Source organism: Cucurbita moschata, unplaced genomic scaffold (assembly GCF_002738365.1).
Source record: "Cucurbita moschata cultivar Rifu unplaced genomic scaffold, Cmos_1.0 Cmo_Scf00050, whole genome shotgun sequence".
Taxonomy (NCBI): domain Eukaryota; kingdom Viridiplantae; phylum Streptophyta; class Magnoliopsida; order Cucurbitales; family Cucurbitaceae; genus Cucurbita; species Cucurbita moschata.
In genome coordinates this window covers 879,584-897,788 of record NW_019268566.1, presented here as the reverse complement: position 1 = coordinate 897,788, position 18,205 = coordinate 879,584, and the positions used below count along the sequence as shown (strand labels likewise).

General features: G+C 35.4%; 4 protein-coding genes across 5 annotated transcripts; 1 reads left to right on the top strand and 3 right to left on the bottom strand.

Annotated features, from left to right (window-relative positions):
• Positions 1-1,035: 1,035 nt before the first annotated feature.
• LOC111435753 (granule-bound starch synthase 1, chloroplastic/amyloplastic-like) lies at positions 1,036-5,040 on the bottom strand. Of its 2 annotated transcripts, none has more exons than XM_023073266.1 (14): positions 4,950-5,040; positions 4,319-4,688; positions 4,160-4,240; positions 3,974-4,072; positions 3,797-3,886; positions 3,196-3,259; positions 2,999-3,099; positions 2,816-2,925; positions 2,487-2,730; positions 2,233-2,409; positions 1,959-2,150; positions 1,793-1,879; positions 1,581-1,709; positions 1,036-1,492 (listed from the first exon to the last, which is right to left on the bottom strand). In XM_023073266.1, exons 2-14 carry the CDS (start codon positions 4,679-4,681, stop codon positions 1,376-1,378), a joined length of 1,854 nt encoding a protein of 617 aa, XP_022929034.1. In that variant the 5' UTR covers positions 4,682-4,688; positions 4,950-5,040; the 3' UTR covers positions 1,036-1,375. The 2 variants fall into 2 exon arrangements, with proteins under 2 accessions (XP_022929034.1, XP_022929035.1); XM_023073267.1 differs by having other exon boundaries at positions 4,943-4,972.
• A 2,700-nt stretch (positions 5,041-7,740) lies between these two features.
• On the bottom strand, positions 7,741-8,781 carry LOC111435756. The gene is made up of 2 exons (XM_023073277.1): positions 8,494-8,781; positions 7,741-8,404 (listed from the first exon to the last, which is right to left on the bottom strand). Exons 1-2 carry the CDS (start codon positions 8,611-8,613, stop codon positions 8,279-8,281), a joined length of 246 nt encoding a protein of 81 aa, XP_022929045.1. The 5' UTR covers positions 8,614-8,781; the 3' UTR covers positions 7,741-8,278.
• Positions 8,782-11,599: 2,818 nt separating this feature from the next.
• On the top strand, positions 11,600-12,218 carry LOC111435766. The gene has a single exon (XM_023073298.1). The coding sequence runs from the start codon at positions 11,700-11,702 to the stop codon at positions 11,958-11,960; it is 261 nt and encodes an 86-aa protein (XP_022929066.1). The 5' UTR covers positions 11,600-11,699; the 3' UTR covers positions 11,961-12,218.
• A 200-nt stretch (positions 12,219-12,418) lies between these two features.
• Positions 12,419-15,659, bottom strand: LOC111435759. Its single transcript, XM_023073285.1, has 6 exons — positions 14,973-15,659; positions 14,752-14,899; positions 14,496-14,672; positions 14,323-14,406; positions 13,265-13,346; positions 12,419-13,138 (listed from the first exon to the last, which is right to left on the bottom strand). Exons 1-6 carry the CDS (start codon positions 15,314-15,316, stop codon positions 12,684-12,686), a joined length of 1,290 nt encoding a protein of 429 aa, XP_022929053.1. The 5' UTR covers positions 15,317-15,659; the 3' UTR covers positions 12,419-12,683.
• Positions 15,660-18,205: the final 2,546 nt, after the last annotated feature.

Genomic DNA, 18,205 nt, shown 5'->3' with positions numbered 1-18,205 from the left:
ATCTCACGTGCTACTTTCATTTGTTAAAAGTTTTGTAATAATTATTTTTATTTTTATTTTAAAAAAATTACAAAAAAAAGAGACTAATTATATCGATCCATCCACGGCAAAAGGTTTTGTTTTTAGTCCCACTATAAACAAAATTATTATTTTTATTATTAATATTAGGTTAAATTAGCCGTTTTAAATTTAAAAAACCTATATTAATTAATTTAATAGTTATAAAATTAAATTTTAGGTATATTGTAGGTTTGTGATTTTATTCACTTTCTATTCACTCTCGGATCCAGGTAGTCTGGAGGGGACCACCTTGGCTCCTCCCTTCTCGATAATCCATATATCCCTTATCAGTATATGGACAGCTATCTCTCGAGCACAGGTTTAAGTTCGGCCTTAATGGAAAAATAAAACGGAACACCTAACAATGTATCTTCACATACCAAGAACTGTGTAGGTAACTTTAATGTATGCTAAAATTAGTGACATAAATAGAGTTTGAATTTGAAGGAAAGTAAAAAATTCCTTAGAATTTAATAACCCTATGTTTTAATGATTCTCATCCCACGTGAAATTTTGCACATATTCTCTCTTTTTCATTGTAGATTGGCCCAATAAAGCATTATTCCTTTTGGAAGTCACTATAGTTGCATAGAGAGTCAAATGGAATAGAGTTGGTGATGCTCTCCCATTTCTAACCCTTCGAAATTGGTCGAAGAAGAAAACGAAACATTTCTTATAAATATGTGGAAACCTCTCTCTAGTAGATGTGTTTTAAAATTGTGAAGCTAACAACAATATGTAACAGCAAAAGCGAAAAATTTGTACTAGTAGTGAACTTAAACTGTTCCAAATAGTTTAGAGTCATTGATTGTGAAATCTTAGGATGGAGAGGAAAACAGAGCATTCGTAGAAACTTCTCCTTAAATGGTTCTGGCTACTGTGATTTTAGTTTTTGGGCTTTCGATTTTCACTCGAAAGAGTAATGCTCGTAGTTTTACGTGCCACAAAATTGTCAATTTGGTCATATTATAGTGATTAGCATTGTGATAGAATTCCTTTGCACGAGATTTTAAAAACAAACAACTCAGCAGTGTAATATTTGCCTTTGCAGGAGAGGGTGGCTGAAGGACAAAACTAAGAGATCAAAAGCAAAAAAACAGAAGCTGTAGATGAAGTTCTCCTGGACGGACTTACACAATCACAGGGTTCTCTACCTCTCAATCGTGTCATGTCCGAGGAGGAGCAGCAGCCATCACTTGTAAAGTGGCCCCACCTGCCTGCTCCTGCTGGAAGCTGGATATCAACAGCTGCTGTGCTTCCTTCTTCATTAGCAATCAACATAAACTAAGAGAAACTGGGAAAACTTGTATCTGATTCAAGGAGTGGCAACGTTTTCCTTGGCGAGAGGAGCGATTTCCTCCCCTTCTCGTCCAGGTTGGCTGTTGTCGACTCCCAATCCCAACAGGGATTCTTCCCATAGTTTAGCTGGACCCTGCATATGAATCGACATCGTTTCGTTTCAGTTGAATCGCCAAATAAGAGGCTATGGCGCAGTCAGTATGATGAGAAAGGGTACTTACCTTCCATGAGAAATCTTGAGCCATACAGTTCTGTATCATTTCTTTGTGAGCGGCGGTGCCGAAGAGTGATAGAGCTCTTACAACAGTTTTAGCAATTGCTGCTGCATCAGCTGGAGCAACCGTTTCACACTGGCAAACACAACCACCCAACTCTAATCACAAAAGGAACCCAAGCAATTATATGAAGCGGATTTGAAACTATCCGTACTTACTTCAACGCTGAACGTGCCCATTTGAAGACCTGTGTAACCGTCGATAACAGTGTCGGCGAGTCCACCAGTTGTGCTTACCAAGGGAATCTGAAATTGAAATATATGAAGTGATAGGGTGTATGCCTTAACCAGTTGAGCTACTAGCTATAAGAAAGTGGCGACTTACAGTTCCGTAAGGCATAGCTTGCAACTGGATGAGGCCACAGGGTTCGAATCGACTTGGAATCATCAAGAAATCAGCAGCAGCATTTATGAGATGTGCTAAAGGAACGTTGAACTTTGCCACCCCTCTAGCTTTGTCAGGATATTTTATCTCTAGCTCTTCAAGTTGTCGCTCTAAGTACTTCTTGCCAGTTCCCTAGCAGAAAGAAAATGGATATCAACTTTCAACCAACTACGACAGTCGTTTTGGAAAAAGAAATAAGCTAACATATACTCACTAGAACCACCAATTGAACATCTTCATTGATGAACATTGGAATAGCTGCTGATAGGATATCAGATCCCTTTTGCTCTTCGAGTCTACCAATAAATCCGACCAAAGGGATGTTCCTGTCAACAGGCAATCCAACTTCCGCCTGAAGAGCTTCTTTCAGAAGAGCTTTTCCTTCCTCAACCTGAAAACGAAGATCTAGCTAAGAAATTTCTTCAATCAATTGAGAACGAAAAATATGAACTCTGTCAGTTAGCTTACGGTTTCAGCATTGAACTTGATGGGAATGTACTTGTCAGTTGTAGGGTTCCACTCCTGAACATCCATGCCATTCAATATACCCGTAACGGTCGTCAAACGAAGAATGGTATGCAATTCAACGCCCCGATCAATTCCCGAAACAAGTTCCTGGGCATAATATGGACTAACAGTGAACACACTGTCAGATTCCAATATTCCAGCCTTCATCCAGTTGATTTTTCTTCCCTTCACAGGCTTTTCATACCTAGAAACCAAGATTTCTAAGAACACATGGGAAAATAATATCCTCTGGGATGCAGAACAAATGGACAAGTAACTGAGGCACTAACCCATCAGTAAAGTCAAAGGAACTCTTGAATTGATCAGGCAGATTCAGAAGGGAAAAGTCTGAGAAAGCAAATCTGCCTTGATAAGCAATATTGTGAATGCAGAAAGCAACCTGTTAGCATTTAAGAGTACAATATCAGCTCATGTCTACTGAATTAAACAGAACCATTCGGCACAAAACCAACCTTGGCACTTTTATAAATACCCTTTGCTTGATACATGGTTTTCAAGTAGCATGGAAGAAGAGCTGTGTGCCAATCATTGGCAACGAATACAACATCCTCCCCTGCAATGAGCATCAAACCACATTTTCTCTGTGCGTTAGCCATTAACTAGTAACTATCAATTTGAGACTACTGGGGGAAACAAAGCCAATGCATACCATATGGTCCTGAAAAGAACTTGCTGCTGTTCAAATTTAGAACCAAAGGCGCCAACAGAGCAGCCTGATGAGCACAGACATGTGATGGTCAAACGAAAAATAGATGTCGAAACACTAGAAACCATGCCATCAGGAGGATATTAATCAATTGATTGTTAGAAACTACGAATCTCCACAATGGCATGATACTGTCCACTTTAGCGGACAATAAGCTCTCATGGTTTTGCTTTTGGTTTTCCCAAAAGGCCTCATACCAATGGAGTTGTATTTCTTACCTTTAAACTCATGATCAACCCCTTAATTAGCCGATGTGGAACTCCTTTCCCAATAATCCTCAACATTGCTCAATCGAAGTAAGTGAAATACAAGCAAATTGGGTATTTTTGTTCATAAACTACTTATAAATGTCATTTGGCATTTCTGGATGACGGGTAAATGACATTTACAAAAGAAAACGTTTCGATGTAACAAAATGGCACTCAATGAAAACGAACTAACTAGATTACAGAGTTCCATTGACTGTATCCATATTGATTTGATGCCAATGAATAGCACATCATGAACAAGAACAATCATATTGAGACATAACAAGATTAGTCACCTGGCACAACAGGCTAAACCGCAACTGATTGTCCTCATAATCCACTCCCGCATTAGGCCCATATAGTTTAGACTTAGTTTTGCCCCAAACCTGTTGAGATCCACAATGTAAAGCATCAGAAGAAGGATCTCGCAGAAGAACAATGTATACACACTTTGGTTATGGAATTCGCATTACCTTTTGCAGAAATATTGGGTGATCAACAAATACTCGATCAACTCCTCGTTTGTAGCAATGGAAAAACCGTATAGTAAAAATTTGATCCCCAACTTTTACCTGGTCATGTTCATGAAAATGTTACGAAATTGTTCCTTCGCTCCTCCCCACAATAGATGATCATTTTTCATAGATGAACTTATTTACCTCGGCTGTTACATCAGTGTCCCAAGAATCTTTGTACTGGTCATAGCGAGGAGCTATCGTCATGACACGATGTCCTCTAGCCTACAAAGCAAAAATCAGGCTGTAGCAGAAAATTATGACGAAATTGCATCTGAAAATAAGGCGAGAAACATCACTTACAGCCAATGCTGGAGGCAATCCTCCAAGAACATCACCCAGCCCACCAGTTTTGCTCCATGGAGTAACTTCAGCAGCCACAAGCACTATGTTCATCCCTTGTTCACACACAATTTTCCCAGCAGTTCTACCGAGTCCATCAGTTCCCCTACTGGCACTCCTGCAAATAGCACTTGCAGCAGGGGTTTTCTTCCGTAGCACATCCAAATTGTTCAAGGATTTCAACCCCTTGTGAGTTTCTACTCGGTACTTCAGTCCGACCTGCGACAGGCTCGTTTTGGTCTCTGAGCCTGTAGCCCCATGACTAGCGATGAGGGAGCTCCTCGACACAAAATTGGAAACAGTCACCGCTCCCATTGACGCCATTGTTGATCTAAAAACCAGCATTCAAAACAACAAACAAAAATCCATACAATGATCGGTCACACAAAGCAAGAAAAACATTTGAGATTAAGAATCCATACAAACAAATTAAGAAACGATCAAGAAGAAAACACAACGAAAACGCAGAATCAGAGCTGCTTCAGAAAAGAAACTCAACGCCTCAACCAAAACCAGCAAGCATTAGAAAGAAATCATTCAAAAGCAAAATGCCAAAAATTAGGGAAGAAGAAGAAGAAGTCCGACCACTCACCGGCGATGAACTCCAGCCGCAAGAAAAGCAACGGACACTGCAGATCTGTAGAGGACGACGGGAATTTATAGGATTTTCAGGAGGAGACACGTGGCGAAGATTGAAGAGGTCATGCGTGCGAGGTGAGGCCAGGCTCCTCAAAAATGGGTTGGCACGTGTGAAGAGTGGGCCCGCGGCATCGGTGGTTGTGGAGCTATTCGGGCCAAGACGATGTCGTTTAAGGCTGCAAGGAAAGGGTCCCACTGATGGGACGTAATAATATAAGAGGAATGGACACGCGCTTTAAGATTTTCTGTGAGTTTTTATTATTATTATTCATTTTTAGTTATTGTCAGTTTGCTTAATTATTTAATATTTATTATTATTATTATTATTATTATTCTTACTACGATGATTGGTGAATGAACGGTGGAGAATTCACGAGTAAAGTTCCACTTCATTCCCACGTGTAAGAATTAACAAAAAGAAATTTCATTATTTAAAATTTAATCACTAAAATTTCATCCAAATTTAATTCTTCCATTTTCAATACTCTTAAATTTAAATACTTAATTATAAATAAAAATTAATTCAATAAGAATAAAAATTCATGGAGAATATATTTCTAAATATTTTTAAAAAATATACCAATAAAGATTTAAAACAAAAAAAAAAAAACACATTTCGAAGTATATTGTAGGGACATGTTTTTCAGGTTGCTCGAGTCACAGACTGTCACTTACTAAAATATTTGAAAATACCTCGTGAGGTCCCACATTGGTTGTACGGGAACGAACCATTGCTTATAAGGATGTGAAATTTTTTACCTAATAGACGTGTTTTAAAACTGTGAGGCTGACGACGATACATAACAGGCCAAAATAGACCATATCTATTAGCGATGGGTTTGAGTTGTTACATGCACAATAATTTAAAAAAAAAAAAAGATAAAACGGGCACACAATTAATAAACACCCTTATAGCCAAGACACTGATCTAATTCGACCCTTGTAGCCGTGCAACTTGTGAACGCCTCCACCTTGACTATACCGTCTAAGTCTCATCTGAAAAGAATTAAAGTAGCATGAACGATATAAAAATACTCAGTGAGCAGTTTGCTCGTCGTTCTTAATTTATTCTTAAATCATATGTTATTAGTTCGTTTGTTCATTCGGTGCCTTATTCATTCTTATGGATTCGGTCGTAAGTTTTGAGTGCATAGGTTGGTTGAGTCGAGTATTAAATTGAGATAACGTATTAATAATAATAAAAAATATTAATATCAGATTTAATGACTAAATTAATTGAATTATCTTGAAATTAACAATATTTTATATTATCAAAATTTAATTAAAAAAATACAAATTTGGAATATTAAGTATTTAATTCAAGTAGTTTCCTATATTTAGAAAAGCAAAATTTGGTTTAAAAAAATAACTTTTAAGCACCGTTATTAAATAACATTTATTATTTTTAATTTACTTCCATAAGAAACTTTCCTCTTTTAAGTGATATTTGATGGAAAAAGATTCTTAGCATTTTGGAAATTACCAACATAAATGCATGTTAATTACTTATTACCATAGCTATAATCAATTATTAATATTTAAATTAATTAAAAAAATGTTTTTATAATTATAATTGCTTTCTAAAAGATATAATATTTGTAATAAATAAATAAATATAATAATTATTATTTAATGATGCCCGAAGCAAATTTTTTAAACAGTCACATGAATGAATTAACGTCGCATACATATATTTTTCTAATAGTTTTGTAAAAAATGTTCAAATTTGATGAAATCTACGCATATTTTAAATAAGAAAAAAAAACTTCCAAAAAAGGTTTCTACTCTCAAACCATTTTTGGGTCATTTTCGATAGAGGTACCATTGTCGACTTTTTTTTTATTTCTTGAACGAGAAACATACATGTATATATTAAACACAAAGTTGAAATTTAAATAATTTATTAATTACTTCGAATATTTAATTTCTATGTAAAGGAATCAACTTAATTTCTATATAATTGTCATCGTCTTTTTTAAGTTTAAAACTTCCAAAATCTAAAAAAGCTTCAAAATATTGTTTTTAATATTATTATTAAAAGATTTGATCTTAATTTTTAAGAAATAACCATTTGTTAATTAATATTTTTAATTTAATTTTTATTCGTTCTTTATTGATATGATATCTAAAGAATAAGAATCCATAATAATTTCTTAAAAGATAAATGTGAGTGAGGGTTCTCTAGCCATTGATTCTCTAGCCAACTAATATATGAATCTATTAAATACAAAATAAAATAATAAATGATTCTCTAGCCAACTAATATATGAATCTATTAAATACAAAATAAAATAATAAAAAAAAACTTGTAAAGTTACCTTAATAAATAAGATAAAGAATAAACACACAAAAATAAATAAGATAAAGAATAAACACACAAAAAGTGCTTACTAAATCAAAATCTTACTCGATCAAAATTTTGCACTTTTGGAGCAGTGAACATGTCAAGATCAAAGGTGCTTACTCGGTCACAATTGCACTTTTTAGGTCAATGTCATGATCATAATACACACTAATAGTTAATATCTTCATTGTTACAAAATTCGAGATCGAACGGGAACCAAAATCTCCACAAAGAGAATCGAGTTCCAAAATAAAATTATTCTTCATTTAGGTTCTAATTTTTTAAAGACAAACTTAGTTGACTCATTTGAAACTTTTAAACTAAATAGTTAACTTTTCACTTAAATTATTTATTTAAATGGTTAATCCAATCTCCCCTAGAAACAAAAGGGATCAAATTATCAAATACGTAATTCAAATATATCAAACTACGGATGTAATCAAACAATAACATTTGACATTTAAATATTATATATTATTGCAATCAGCTCCCGAGAATTCATCGTCATCATCACACAGACACACACCAACAATTGAGTTGTTCAAAAGGCATCAATGGATTTGATGATTCCTCATGCTTCTGCTTTCATTTTACCAATTTTGTCTTCATCTAAAGCTTTGACAGCGAAGGAGAATCCAAGACGAACCACTCATTTCAATAACTAATACAGATGCATATACTTCTGAGAATTGTTCTTAATATTCGCACACAGACAGACGGTTCAACAATGGATTTCAATTCTACAACAATGAGACTCCGTCACAAACAAGAGGAACTCGCACAAAATCTCTTGATTTTTAGTCAGTAAAATTACTCCACAATGTAAGAACAAAATTTCTGTTCCTAACAATCATGTAAAACAGGACACGGTCCGAAAAATTAATATAACAAAAAGAAGATCATAAGAAAGAACGAGAACAGGCTCCTTAGGGATTGGATTATCTATGAGCAGTTACCAAAGTCTCAATGAACCTCAATCCATCGAACCTCGGCGCAAATTTCTCCTTCTCCGCTGACGAATCCGAACCGCAGCCTCTGTTAGAACCGGATTCCGAAACGAAGCCCTAAAAACACAATACAGCAGATCAAAAACCGATCGAGACAATAGAATTGAAAATGGAACATTCGAAGTCGAAAGCGATGAAGATTTTACCTCGCGAGAGGGAGGATTAAGAGCGAGATCGCGATCTTCATTAGAGGAGGACGAAGAGGAGGAGAAAGCCATGGTCGAAGCGGCGAGGACCGAAGCGAGTAACGTACAGGAGCCTTTCATGATTCGTCGGAGCGGACGGTGAGGAAATCCGACGACAGTCGCCGGATCTCGGCGGATTTAGGGGGAATGGGGAAGAGAATCGGAGATGAAATTTAGAAGACGCCGCTGAATATTGACCTCAGAGCGCTGAAAATGGGATGGAGGGATTTGTTGTTATATTCTGCTAGTCTCGCGTGTATTTATGTGTGTTCGGAAATTTCGCATTTAACGAAATTGAATTTGGATTTAAGATCCGCTCCTTCGCTTTGTTTTCCAGCTACCTCATTCTACGCTGTCCATTCACTTCGTATCTCGTGGACCCCGCTTGCCGACGTGGCGCTCCATATTTATACAATAAAAAATGGAAAAAAAAAATACAAAACATAGTTGGCCAATTTGGTCGGTTTGTGCCAAGTTTCGATTTTTTTTTTCTTTCAAATTTTTAAATTTATTCATTTTAAAATTTCGTGACTACGTACTAATAGAGATACTATTTCTTATTTATAAATTCATGATCTTCTATTAAATTAATCAACGTGCGATTCACTCTTAATAATTTGTTGAAAATTTTTAAATTAATTATAATAAATTGAGATTAACTTCAAATTTCAATTTTTTCCACTCATATCGTGGCGTGTAATATTACGTGAAAAAAATATTATAAATTGAAAATATAAACAAATGGCAAGGATAAAATGGTAATTTAGAAGAAAATAAATTAACACCGTTTGTTCTATTGAAGTTGACGTTGACGGCACCGCAGCCGTTGGATGGGACGTTAAGCGGGTCCCACCGTGGTAACACGGTACGAATGACAGTAGGCAATAAAATCTCAGAAGATGCCTTGAGTGATGCTAAATGTGGTGGGACCAGGGACAACGGCAAGAGGTTGAGATTTGTGTTTGGAAACACGTTTAACGTATGGTTTCGGCAGACCGGTTTGGTCCCCGACGGTCGGTCCCCATTAAAGCCGACCAGATTTTTAGGAAATAATTTGGAGATAATAATATATTTATGGAAAAGAAAAAAAAAACCTAAATAGTTAATATGTTAAATTCATTATTAATTGTCCCAACTAGGATGGACACCACAATCCACCCCTTTAGTCTCAGTATTTTTATTGACACACCGCCTCACGTCTACCTCTTTTGAGGAAGAGCGAGAATGCTGGTAGATTGTCTTCTTTGGGCTTTCCCTTCCGAACTTTCCTTCAAGACTTTAAAACACATCTGTTAGGAGAAGGTTTCAACACCCTTATAAATCGTGTTTTATTCTCCTCCCAACCAATGTGGGACATCACATTTTGTTATCTATAATTTTTAACAATCTATCGACATTTTGAAATAATAAATATTTTTTTTCAATTATTAGTGTACGATTGTATGAGATCATGAGATAAGGTAAATAGAATTGTTTAATAAAATATGGACATTCTCAAGAAATTTAGAAACGAGTGAAATAAGCAACCACGATAATGCTAAGAAAATTTTGTAAAAAAAAAAAACTAATTTTCAAGGTACCATTTGTCAATGCCACATTGGCTTTTACTTCCACGCTGTCTTTTCGAGATTTGGATGAATACTTTGAAGTATTAAAATCATCACAAAATTAAAAAGTTCGTTATTATCAAAACGTCTGATATGATTGATGCTCATAAAGCCACGACATATCACCCACATTTTAGTCTCCGATTTTGAAAATATATATATATGTAGATGGATTAATAATAATAAAAAAATCTAGTTATATTTTTTATTTTAATTTAAAATCGAAAATTTAAATTAGATTGGATTAAATTGAATGGGTCTAAGTATTGAAATGTGAATCCATTGCGTTGGTTGACCCGAACTTGCTTTAGCGTGGACCCCACCGTTACGCGATATTTCTAGTCTTTTCGCGGGGGTTCGGTCGCCGTTCAATGCAAGCTGCGGGACCACATTAGTCACCTCACCGCCGCCCAATTTCCAACGACCAACCTTTTCTTCTTTCTTTTTTAATTTTTCTTTTTCTCTTTTCCACAAATAAATAGATTTTCCCCTTAAATTACAAAGCTTAAATTAATAATAATAATAATAATAAATACCCCTAATTTTTTAATCGGTTTTAAAAAAATACTTTTAAAATTTTTACAAAATTAAAAATACCATCATTTAAAAAAAAATTACTATTATCATTAATTTTAGATAAAGATGGTTAATATTTAATTTTTAATGTTGTTTTAAAAATACTGTCTATTAACTTCTTATCAATTATCTCTATTTTTAAAAATTTCATAAATATTTTTGAAATATAATAAGATAGAATAAATATTTTGAATTTTTTTTTAGAAAATTAATTGTGTTTTTGAAATTTTTAAAAAGTTTAAAATATTAATTAATTTTTAAAAACTTAAAAATAAAAAATTAATTATTTTTTAAAGTTTAAAACATTCAAAAGTTTCTCCTTAAAATTAGCGAAAATATTTTTTTTTGAACGTTTATGAAAATTTTAAAAGTTTAAATTTAAAAGGGTAAAATATAAAAGTATTTTTAAATTTATTATTATTATTATTCTAAATTTTTACAAATTAATTAATATCGAATTAACCTATCAATTTAACTTTATTAAAAAGGTTAGTTAGAGAATTTCAAAATTAAGAATAATTTATAATATAGAATCAATCTAAATAATTAAAATTAAATTAAACGTGACACTTTCTTTTTTAGCTTTGAATTAAACTTATATTATAAACTCTAATAAAACGCCATTTTCATTCAATTAACTTTATTTTATATTTTTTTAATATTTAAATTTAGTCCTCTATTTTTAATAAAATTTAAAATTAAATATTTAATTTTATAGAAAAGGAAAAATATAATTAAAGGAAAGAATAAATTCGGGGTATTTGGAAGTCTTCGGTCTTAAGTTGACGGACCCCATACGCTAAATTTAAAAACAAAATAAGATAGAATGAAATCCGCGGCTTCAAGAAACCTCTGGGAATTTGGAATCCAGAAAAGGTAAGGAAACTCCCGCTTTGTTCCCTTTATAAGCCCCTCCGCCCTCCCTCCCTTCTCCACAACCAAACCACCGCCGATCCAGCAATCAACCGCCGCATCAATTTCAAGATGAATTCCATGTTCAGTTTCTTCGATGCCTTCGCCGCCGAGATCCTCCTTGGAAAGTTCGTTACGGCTTCTACTTCTGTCCCTTCTTTCACTCCGAACACCGGCGGCGGTGGTTCTGCCTCTTCCGCTCCTGTGAAGTCGATGCCGGGAAAGAAGGAAGAAGCTAACGCCGTAGCCAAGTCCAAGAACTCGTTGATGAAGCCGAGATTCGCTCTGGAGCTCGATGGCCTCAATTGCTTTGAGACTCTCGTCCCAAATTGAGGTCTCCTATGATCGTGATTCTGTTATTATATCTTACTCCATTCTTCTGATTCTTTCAATTTTAGGAAATTCTTTTGATTCTTTCAATTTTAGGGTTTAAATTAGGTTATACGAGATTTAGGGATTCTAGTATGTGAATGAAAATACAGAGTGCTTTCTTGTTCTTCCTTCTTCTGTTACACGGAATTAGATGATTGATTCCGTTCCGCGTTTAGTTTTTTTGGAATTTCGATATGAAATTAATTACTCTTCTCCTTCTTCCTTGTTGTTCTTCATGTTTTTCATCTCCTTTTATGGAATTATTAAGAACTCACTCATTACAAAATCAAACTTTAAAAGTTCTATTTTATTTCCAGATTACGAGGTTGAACACTTTAATTTATTCCTTGCCCAAATTACAAGAACCAATTTATCACGATTAGCTTTAATCCAGAACTATATTCTAAAAAGGATGGCAATAAAACAAGATAGCTTCTTAATTTCCACTATTTTATTCCATAAACACTCCCCCATCTGAGTAAGAAAAACGGAGAATTGAGGGTTTATATGAAGCCTAAATCTATGTTCAATCATCTCTTCTTCCCTACAATCTAAAGCTTCTTTTTACAACTCACAAGGGGAAATTCCAAAACCAAATCTACCACCTTCAAAGGGCTTTCTCTTTGTGTGTCACTCATGAAAACAATGCTAAGCTGAATCTGATTATGAGATTTGTTGTACTGATCATCTCTTTGCAATGTTCAAACATCTTCGGGCGACTCCGATCACGACCGCTTTGGTTAAGAGCCCGTGATCGAGGCTGCAAGCAAGGGCGATCGCTCCGCCCACCATAAGAAGCTTTGGTAAATTCTTCCCTGCTGCAGGTTTCTCAGAGGGCTCCAAACTTTTGACCTCTGAGGAACCATCATCATTATCAGATGCATCTTCTGAGCATCTCATCACATACTCTGAACTCATCATTGTGTTGATATTAGCCATCACAGCACAGTTTGAAAGCGGCGCTTCGGAAGCTCTATGCTTCTGATATGCACGTAAAGCGGGATCGATCTTCTTGACGGCTCCCCACATCCCTTGCCTGATCCCCAGCTTTGCAATTTCCCATGGGATACCCATGTCTTCGTAGTGAAATAGTATCACCTCGCACGCACTCATCTCGCCGTTGCCCCTTCTCGATTCAGCTGTTTCCATGTAGCAGCAGAGAAACAGCTGTTTAGTTGTCTAGGAGACGTGAATGTCAAGGGGGGAAGAATTCAACCATGACCAACGCATTAAAATAAATAAGATGACTATGAACTTGGCTCTACCTGCACGGATGCACCAACTTGAATAGTAAAGGTCAACTCGTCTTGGCTTCTTCTGTCTTGGTATCAAGGAACAAGGTACGCCCTGAATCAACATTAAACCAAGATAGATATTATTTCCAACTTTTGAACATCCAATTGTTTCAAAATAATCATAATTTTTATAGACAAGTGGCTTGAAAAGTTGACCATTGTGACAATCCTAGACGGTGTCATGTGCCACGTCAATATTGAGTACCAGCGTCTTCATTGACACAAGGCATCGATGTTTGGTTCTAAGCCTACTTCTAGCAAATATTGTCTGTTTTGGCCCATTACATATTAGTCGCTAGCCTCATGATTTTAAAAGGCGTCTACTAGGGAAAAATTTCGATGTGAGATCTCACAATCCACTCCCTTGGAGGCCTTCTACACCCTTATCATGCTCGACTCCTTTGAGCATAATATTGTCCACTTCGAGCATAATATTGTCCACTTTGAGCATAAGTTCTCATGGCTTGTTTTGGGCTTCCCCAAGAGGCTTCATGCTAATGGAAAGAGTATTCTTTGATTATAAACTCATGATCATTTTCTAAATTAGCCGATGTGGGACTTTCATCATCCAACACCTCCCCTCGGACAAAGTACACCTCCCCTCGAACAAAGTACACCTCCCCTTAATCGAGGCTCGACTCCTTTTCTTTTGTGGTTTGTTCCCTTCTCAAACCGATGTGAGATCTCACAATCTACTCACTTGGGGCCAGCATCCTCTCTAGCACAACGTTCGATGTATGGCTATGATACTATTTGTAATAGTCCAAAGGCTCCCGATTAGCCTTATCCTTATGGTTTTAAAACATATCTACTAGAGAGAGGTTTCTACACCCTTGTAAGGAATATTTTGTACTCTCTCCTATCGACGTGGGATCTCACGTTGAAGGGAACTTGTGAAGTTTATGATTAAGTGCAATAGACTGAAGTCTAAAACATATAAAAATACCAAACTTCAACAAACTTTCAATGGAAGATCCGAAGAAAAGATGAACATGGAGAAATGGGTAGACAGGCACAGCATGTCTGACCTTCGTCACACAGTAATAAGCCTGTCCCGATTCCCAGATTCTTCGTCCGATCGTGTAATCTCGATCGCTGCAGAAGAAAGGGAACTGCAGGAACAACAACAACAACAAATCAATGAGAAAACCATACACATAACGTTAAACAAACACAGAGACAAGAATGGAACTTCACTCACCTTGCGCACCCAGTGGACAGTCATGTTCCCTGTGGTCGGACATTGCTCCAATGTCCGACCACTTATAAGCATATCATCCCATTTCATTCTGAATTCATCATCCCAAAACAGATCCCTCACCATCTCAGCCGTCGCATCCTCAAAAATCGTTCGACTTCGGTACTGCGGCGGCCCCCTCTACCAAAACAACAGCAAACAACACCATAAGGGCTATAAAACACAAGAACAATACAGAAATAAATGGATAGCTAGCTACCTCAGGGTCTCTCCGCCATGCTTGATAGCTCATGGTAGAGGTAGAACGATCCATCATCTGAATCCATGACGGCCCTCCATCTTTCTCCTCAACAAGCTTGTACAAATACTTAAAATCCTCCTCCGTTAGCTCAGCTGGTGCTGATGAACTGTGGTTAACAATTTGTATTAGAAATCATCGCAACTTGTTCTTCATCATATGGAAGAGTTTAAGCAACAAACCTGGAGATAGAAGCTACAACTTCTTGTTCTTCTTGTTCTTCTTGTTCTTCTTGTTCATCTCCACAATTTGACGTCAAATTCAAGCATTTAGGCAGAATGTTCAAGGAATTCAAACTAGAAATTGATCCCACAAAGCAAGATGTCGGCAGATTATCCTTCAACTTGGACGAAATGAACAAACCCTTATTGGAATCCACCCATTTGGGCTTCCAAATCCATCCCACAAGCACTCCCACAATAATCCCCACCCACAAACGAGCAACAAACATCAAAATCATGAACACTGAATCGTAAGCAGTGGGAGGCCCCGCCGACTCCAACAAGAACGAGTCCACCGCCATCATCCCCACCAAAATCAAATGACCCACAAACACAAAAAGCGAATGGAATCGAAAGAACCCAACAGAGAATCAAAGAACTGAAGAACACGAAAGAATACCGGGATTCGGATATAGTTCTTCCCCTTTTGCCTCGTTTTCAGCAGAGGCGCATCAGAAATGGATAAGAATCCAGCGATGATAGGCGGCGAAGTCGTAAGAACCAGAAGAATTCCTCTGGTAATTACACAAAGTTGGGGCCTCTCTCGTGACTTAAATAAAGGGTTCTCTCAAAATCCCCAAAAGAGTGAAGGATTTTGGCCGAACTTAGGCTGAAAGGGCAGGTGGGTATGGTGGGTCTTTCTCCAAAACGCCAATAAAATGCCCAAATTCCACGTTTCAAACTAAATTTCTTCTCCCTTTTTCAACTCCCTGAAAATTTGACCATAATTACGAGTCGAATTAGTGAGTTTTTGGGGCGTTAATAAAGATGGGTTGTTTTTTTCTCTGATAATCAAAAGATTAAGGAGGAAACTAAATTATTTTTGCTAAAATTAAGAACTGAATACCCCTTTTTTCAGCCTTTTCCACATTTTGAGGTTGGAATGGATAAGGATAAATCAAATGTTCTTAGCAGTTGAGCATTTCTCCTAGAAGTGGACTATGTTAGACAAACACGACCTCTCCATGAGCTCGGGCTTTTCCAAAAGGCCTCACACCAGTGGAGTTAGTATTCCTCACTTATAAACCCATGATCATTCCTTAAATTAGCCGATGTGGGACTTCAATCATCCAACAGACTAAACCTTGTCCTTTGAATCCTTAAGGTTAATGAACAAAGACCGATTTGATATATGTATATATAAATCATAGATAATTAAATAAGATTAAGAACACATTAAAAGCACGTAATTTACGAGAAACAATTTAAAAAAATATCGATATATACATATTTAAGAGTTTTAAAGCCTACATGGGACTCTCGTAGGTCATAGACTATTACTCTTATCTTCGTCGAGGCTTGGTCAGCTCATCTATAACATAAGAGTCATATTTTTGGTTAAGTTAGCCCGTATGAGCTCGTTGTAAACATAAGTATCTCTCAGATGAGCTTATCTCAACTATTGGGTTCGAGTAATCTAATTTATCTAATTATGTATTATCAAAACAATTTTTTTTTTTTTTTTTTTACTTTTTTTTTTCTTTTTTGCATGAAAAACACGTGTGTTGTGATCCATAATTGGGGTGAGTGCTGTTTTTTTTTGTTTATACTTTTAAAAGGAAAAAAAAATACCAAATTTTTATGAATTTTGAGAAATAATAATTTGTAACGTAAAAGAACTTGCCAAATTAACTTTGAGTAGATAAATTCATAATAAAATAGAATTTAAACCTCTTACTTTCTTTTAAATAATTAAAATTTCGCCTTTAATCGGTTAAGAACAAGATACATTGTATAACGAAGATCGTTGATATCAGCTCGATGCAAAGTAGAACTAACGATAACTTTTCTTTTCATGTTATAATTCAGCCAATTTTTTTCATTAAATATTGTGAGAATCAGGATAGAGATTTCAAGTTTCCCGCCCAGAATTATTTCCTTGTTCAAAGTATTAGTCTCGGGAAAAGTTCACATATTCAATGTCTCTATTCCTATTTAGGTCACGGGAAAAACGTCTCCCTCCCCCACCTAGCTCCACATGTCAATTTATGTACGTATATAATGTAGGTGTCGTCTTTATTTGTACACGAAAAATCTTTCACGTAACCTTTTTTTTTTAAAAAAAAAGAAAAAAAGAAAAAAAAAATTATTTCTGCTGAGGAAAGAATATTAGAAATATTAATTCAAATAAAATATTTTTAAAATCGAATATTTTCAATTCATTAATGAATAAATTAAAAGTGCAGACCTTAAAATTTATATTTAACAATGTATCTGTAAAGTTAAACTTTCACTTTTGTATTTAATAAATTTTATAAATTTAGAAAAATATTGAATATGTCCAGAAGATTTAAATACAAATTTAAAAGTTTAGGGATTTATTAGAGATTTTTTTAATGTTTAGAGACTTATTAAACACGTAAAATTATAAGTTATGAATAATTGAATATATAAAGAATCACGATTTTTCTATCGTAGATTGGGTAAGTACATTTTATTTAAAGAGTTAACTCGAACGATGACAAAATTTGATTAGGGTTAGATGCTATTTTGTGAGATCCTACATCGAGTGGAGAGGGGAACGAAACGTTCTTTATATGGGAGTGGAAACCTTTCCCTAACAGGCGTGTTTTAAAATTTTAAGAGAAACCTGGAAGCGAAAAGAACGAACAATATTTACTAGCGGTAAGTCATTTAATCATAGTTGAAGTAAGTTACGATCTCATCGAAACAGGTGGTAATACACGACCGACCTAATAAACTTTTGAATCTTAGTCAAAGATTTTTAGTTTAGAAGTCGATGAAAATTGAAATACTTTTTTAAAGTAGCTTATGAAACTACTCCAAATGCCCATTCATTGTTGAATATATAACTCATAACAATCATAACAAAAGGTCACAATCCAAAAAGAAAATGTACTACCGACCACTATTTTGATTTTTTACACGTTTTTTTTTTCTCGGGTTTTCGTTCTAGCTAGATGACCACTTTCAACTAGAGACGTTTACGAAACGGGAGACGAGAAACCTTTTCTATCTCAATTCTCGTAAATTTTTCATTTATTTTTTTTCAAAAATTGGAATGGAGATTCCTTACCGTAAATTTTCGGAGATCAAATTTCTTACATGTGTGTATATATATATATACACATTTGGGGCGAAGGATTGGTTAGGGACGGAGACAAAGAATATAATCCCTGTTTTCAGTCCCTTTAGTTGAGAAATTTCTCTATATTGTTCGGTTTAGAGTGAGT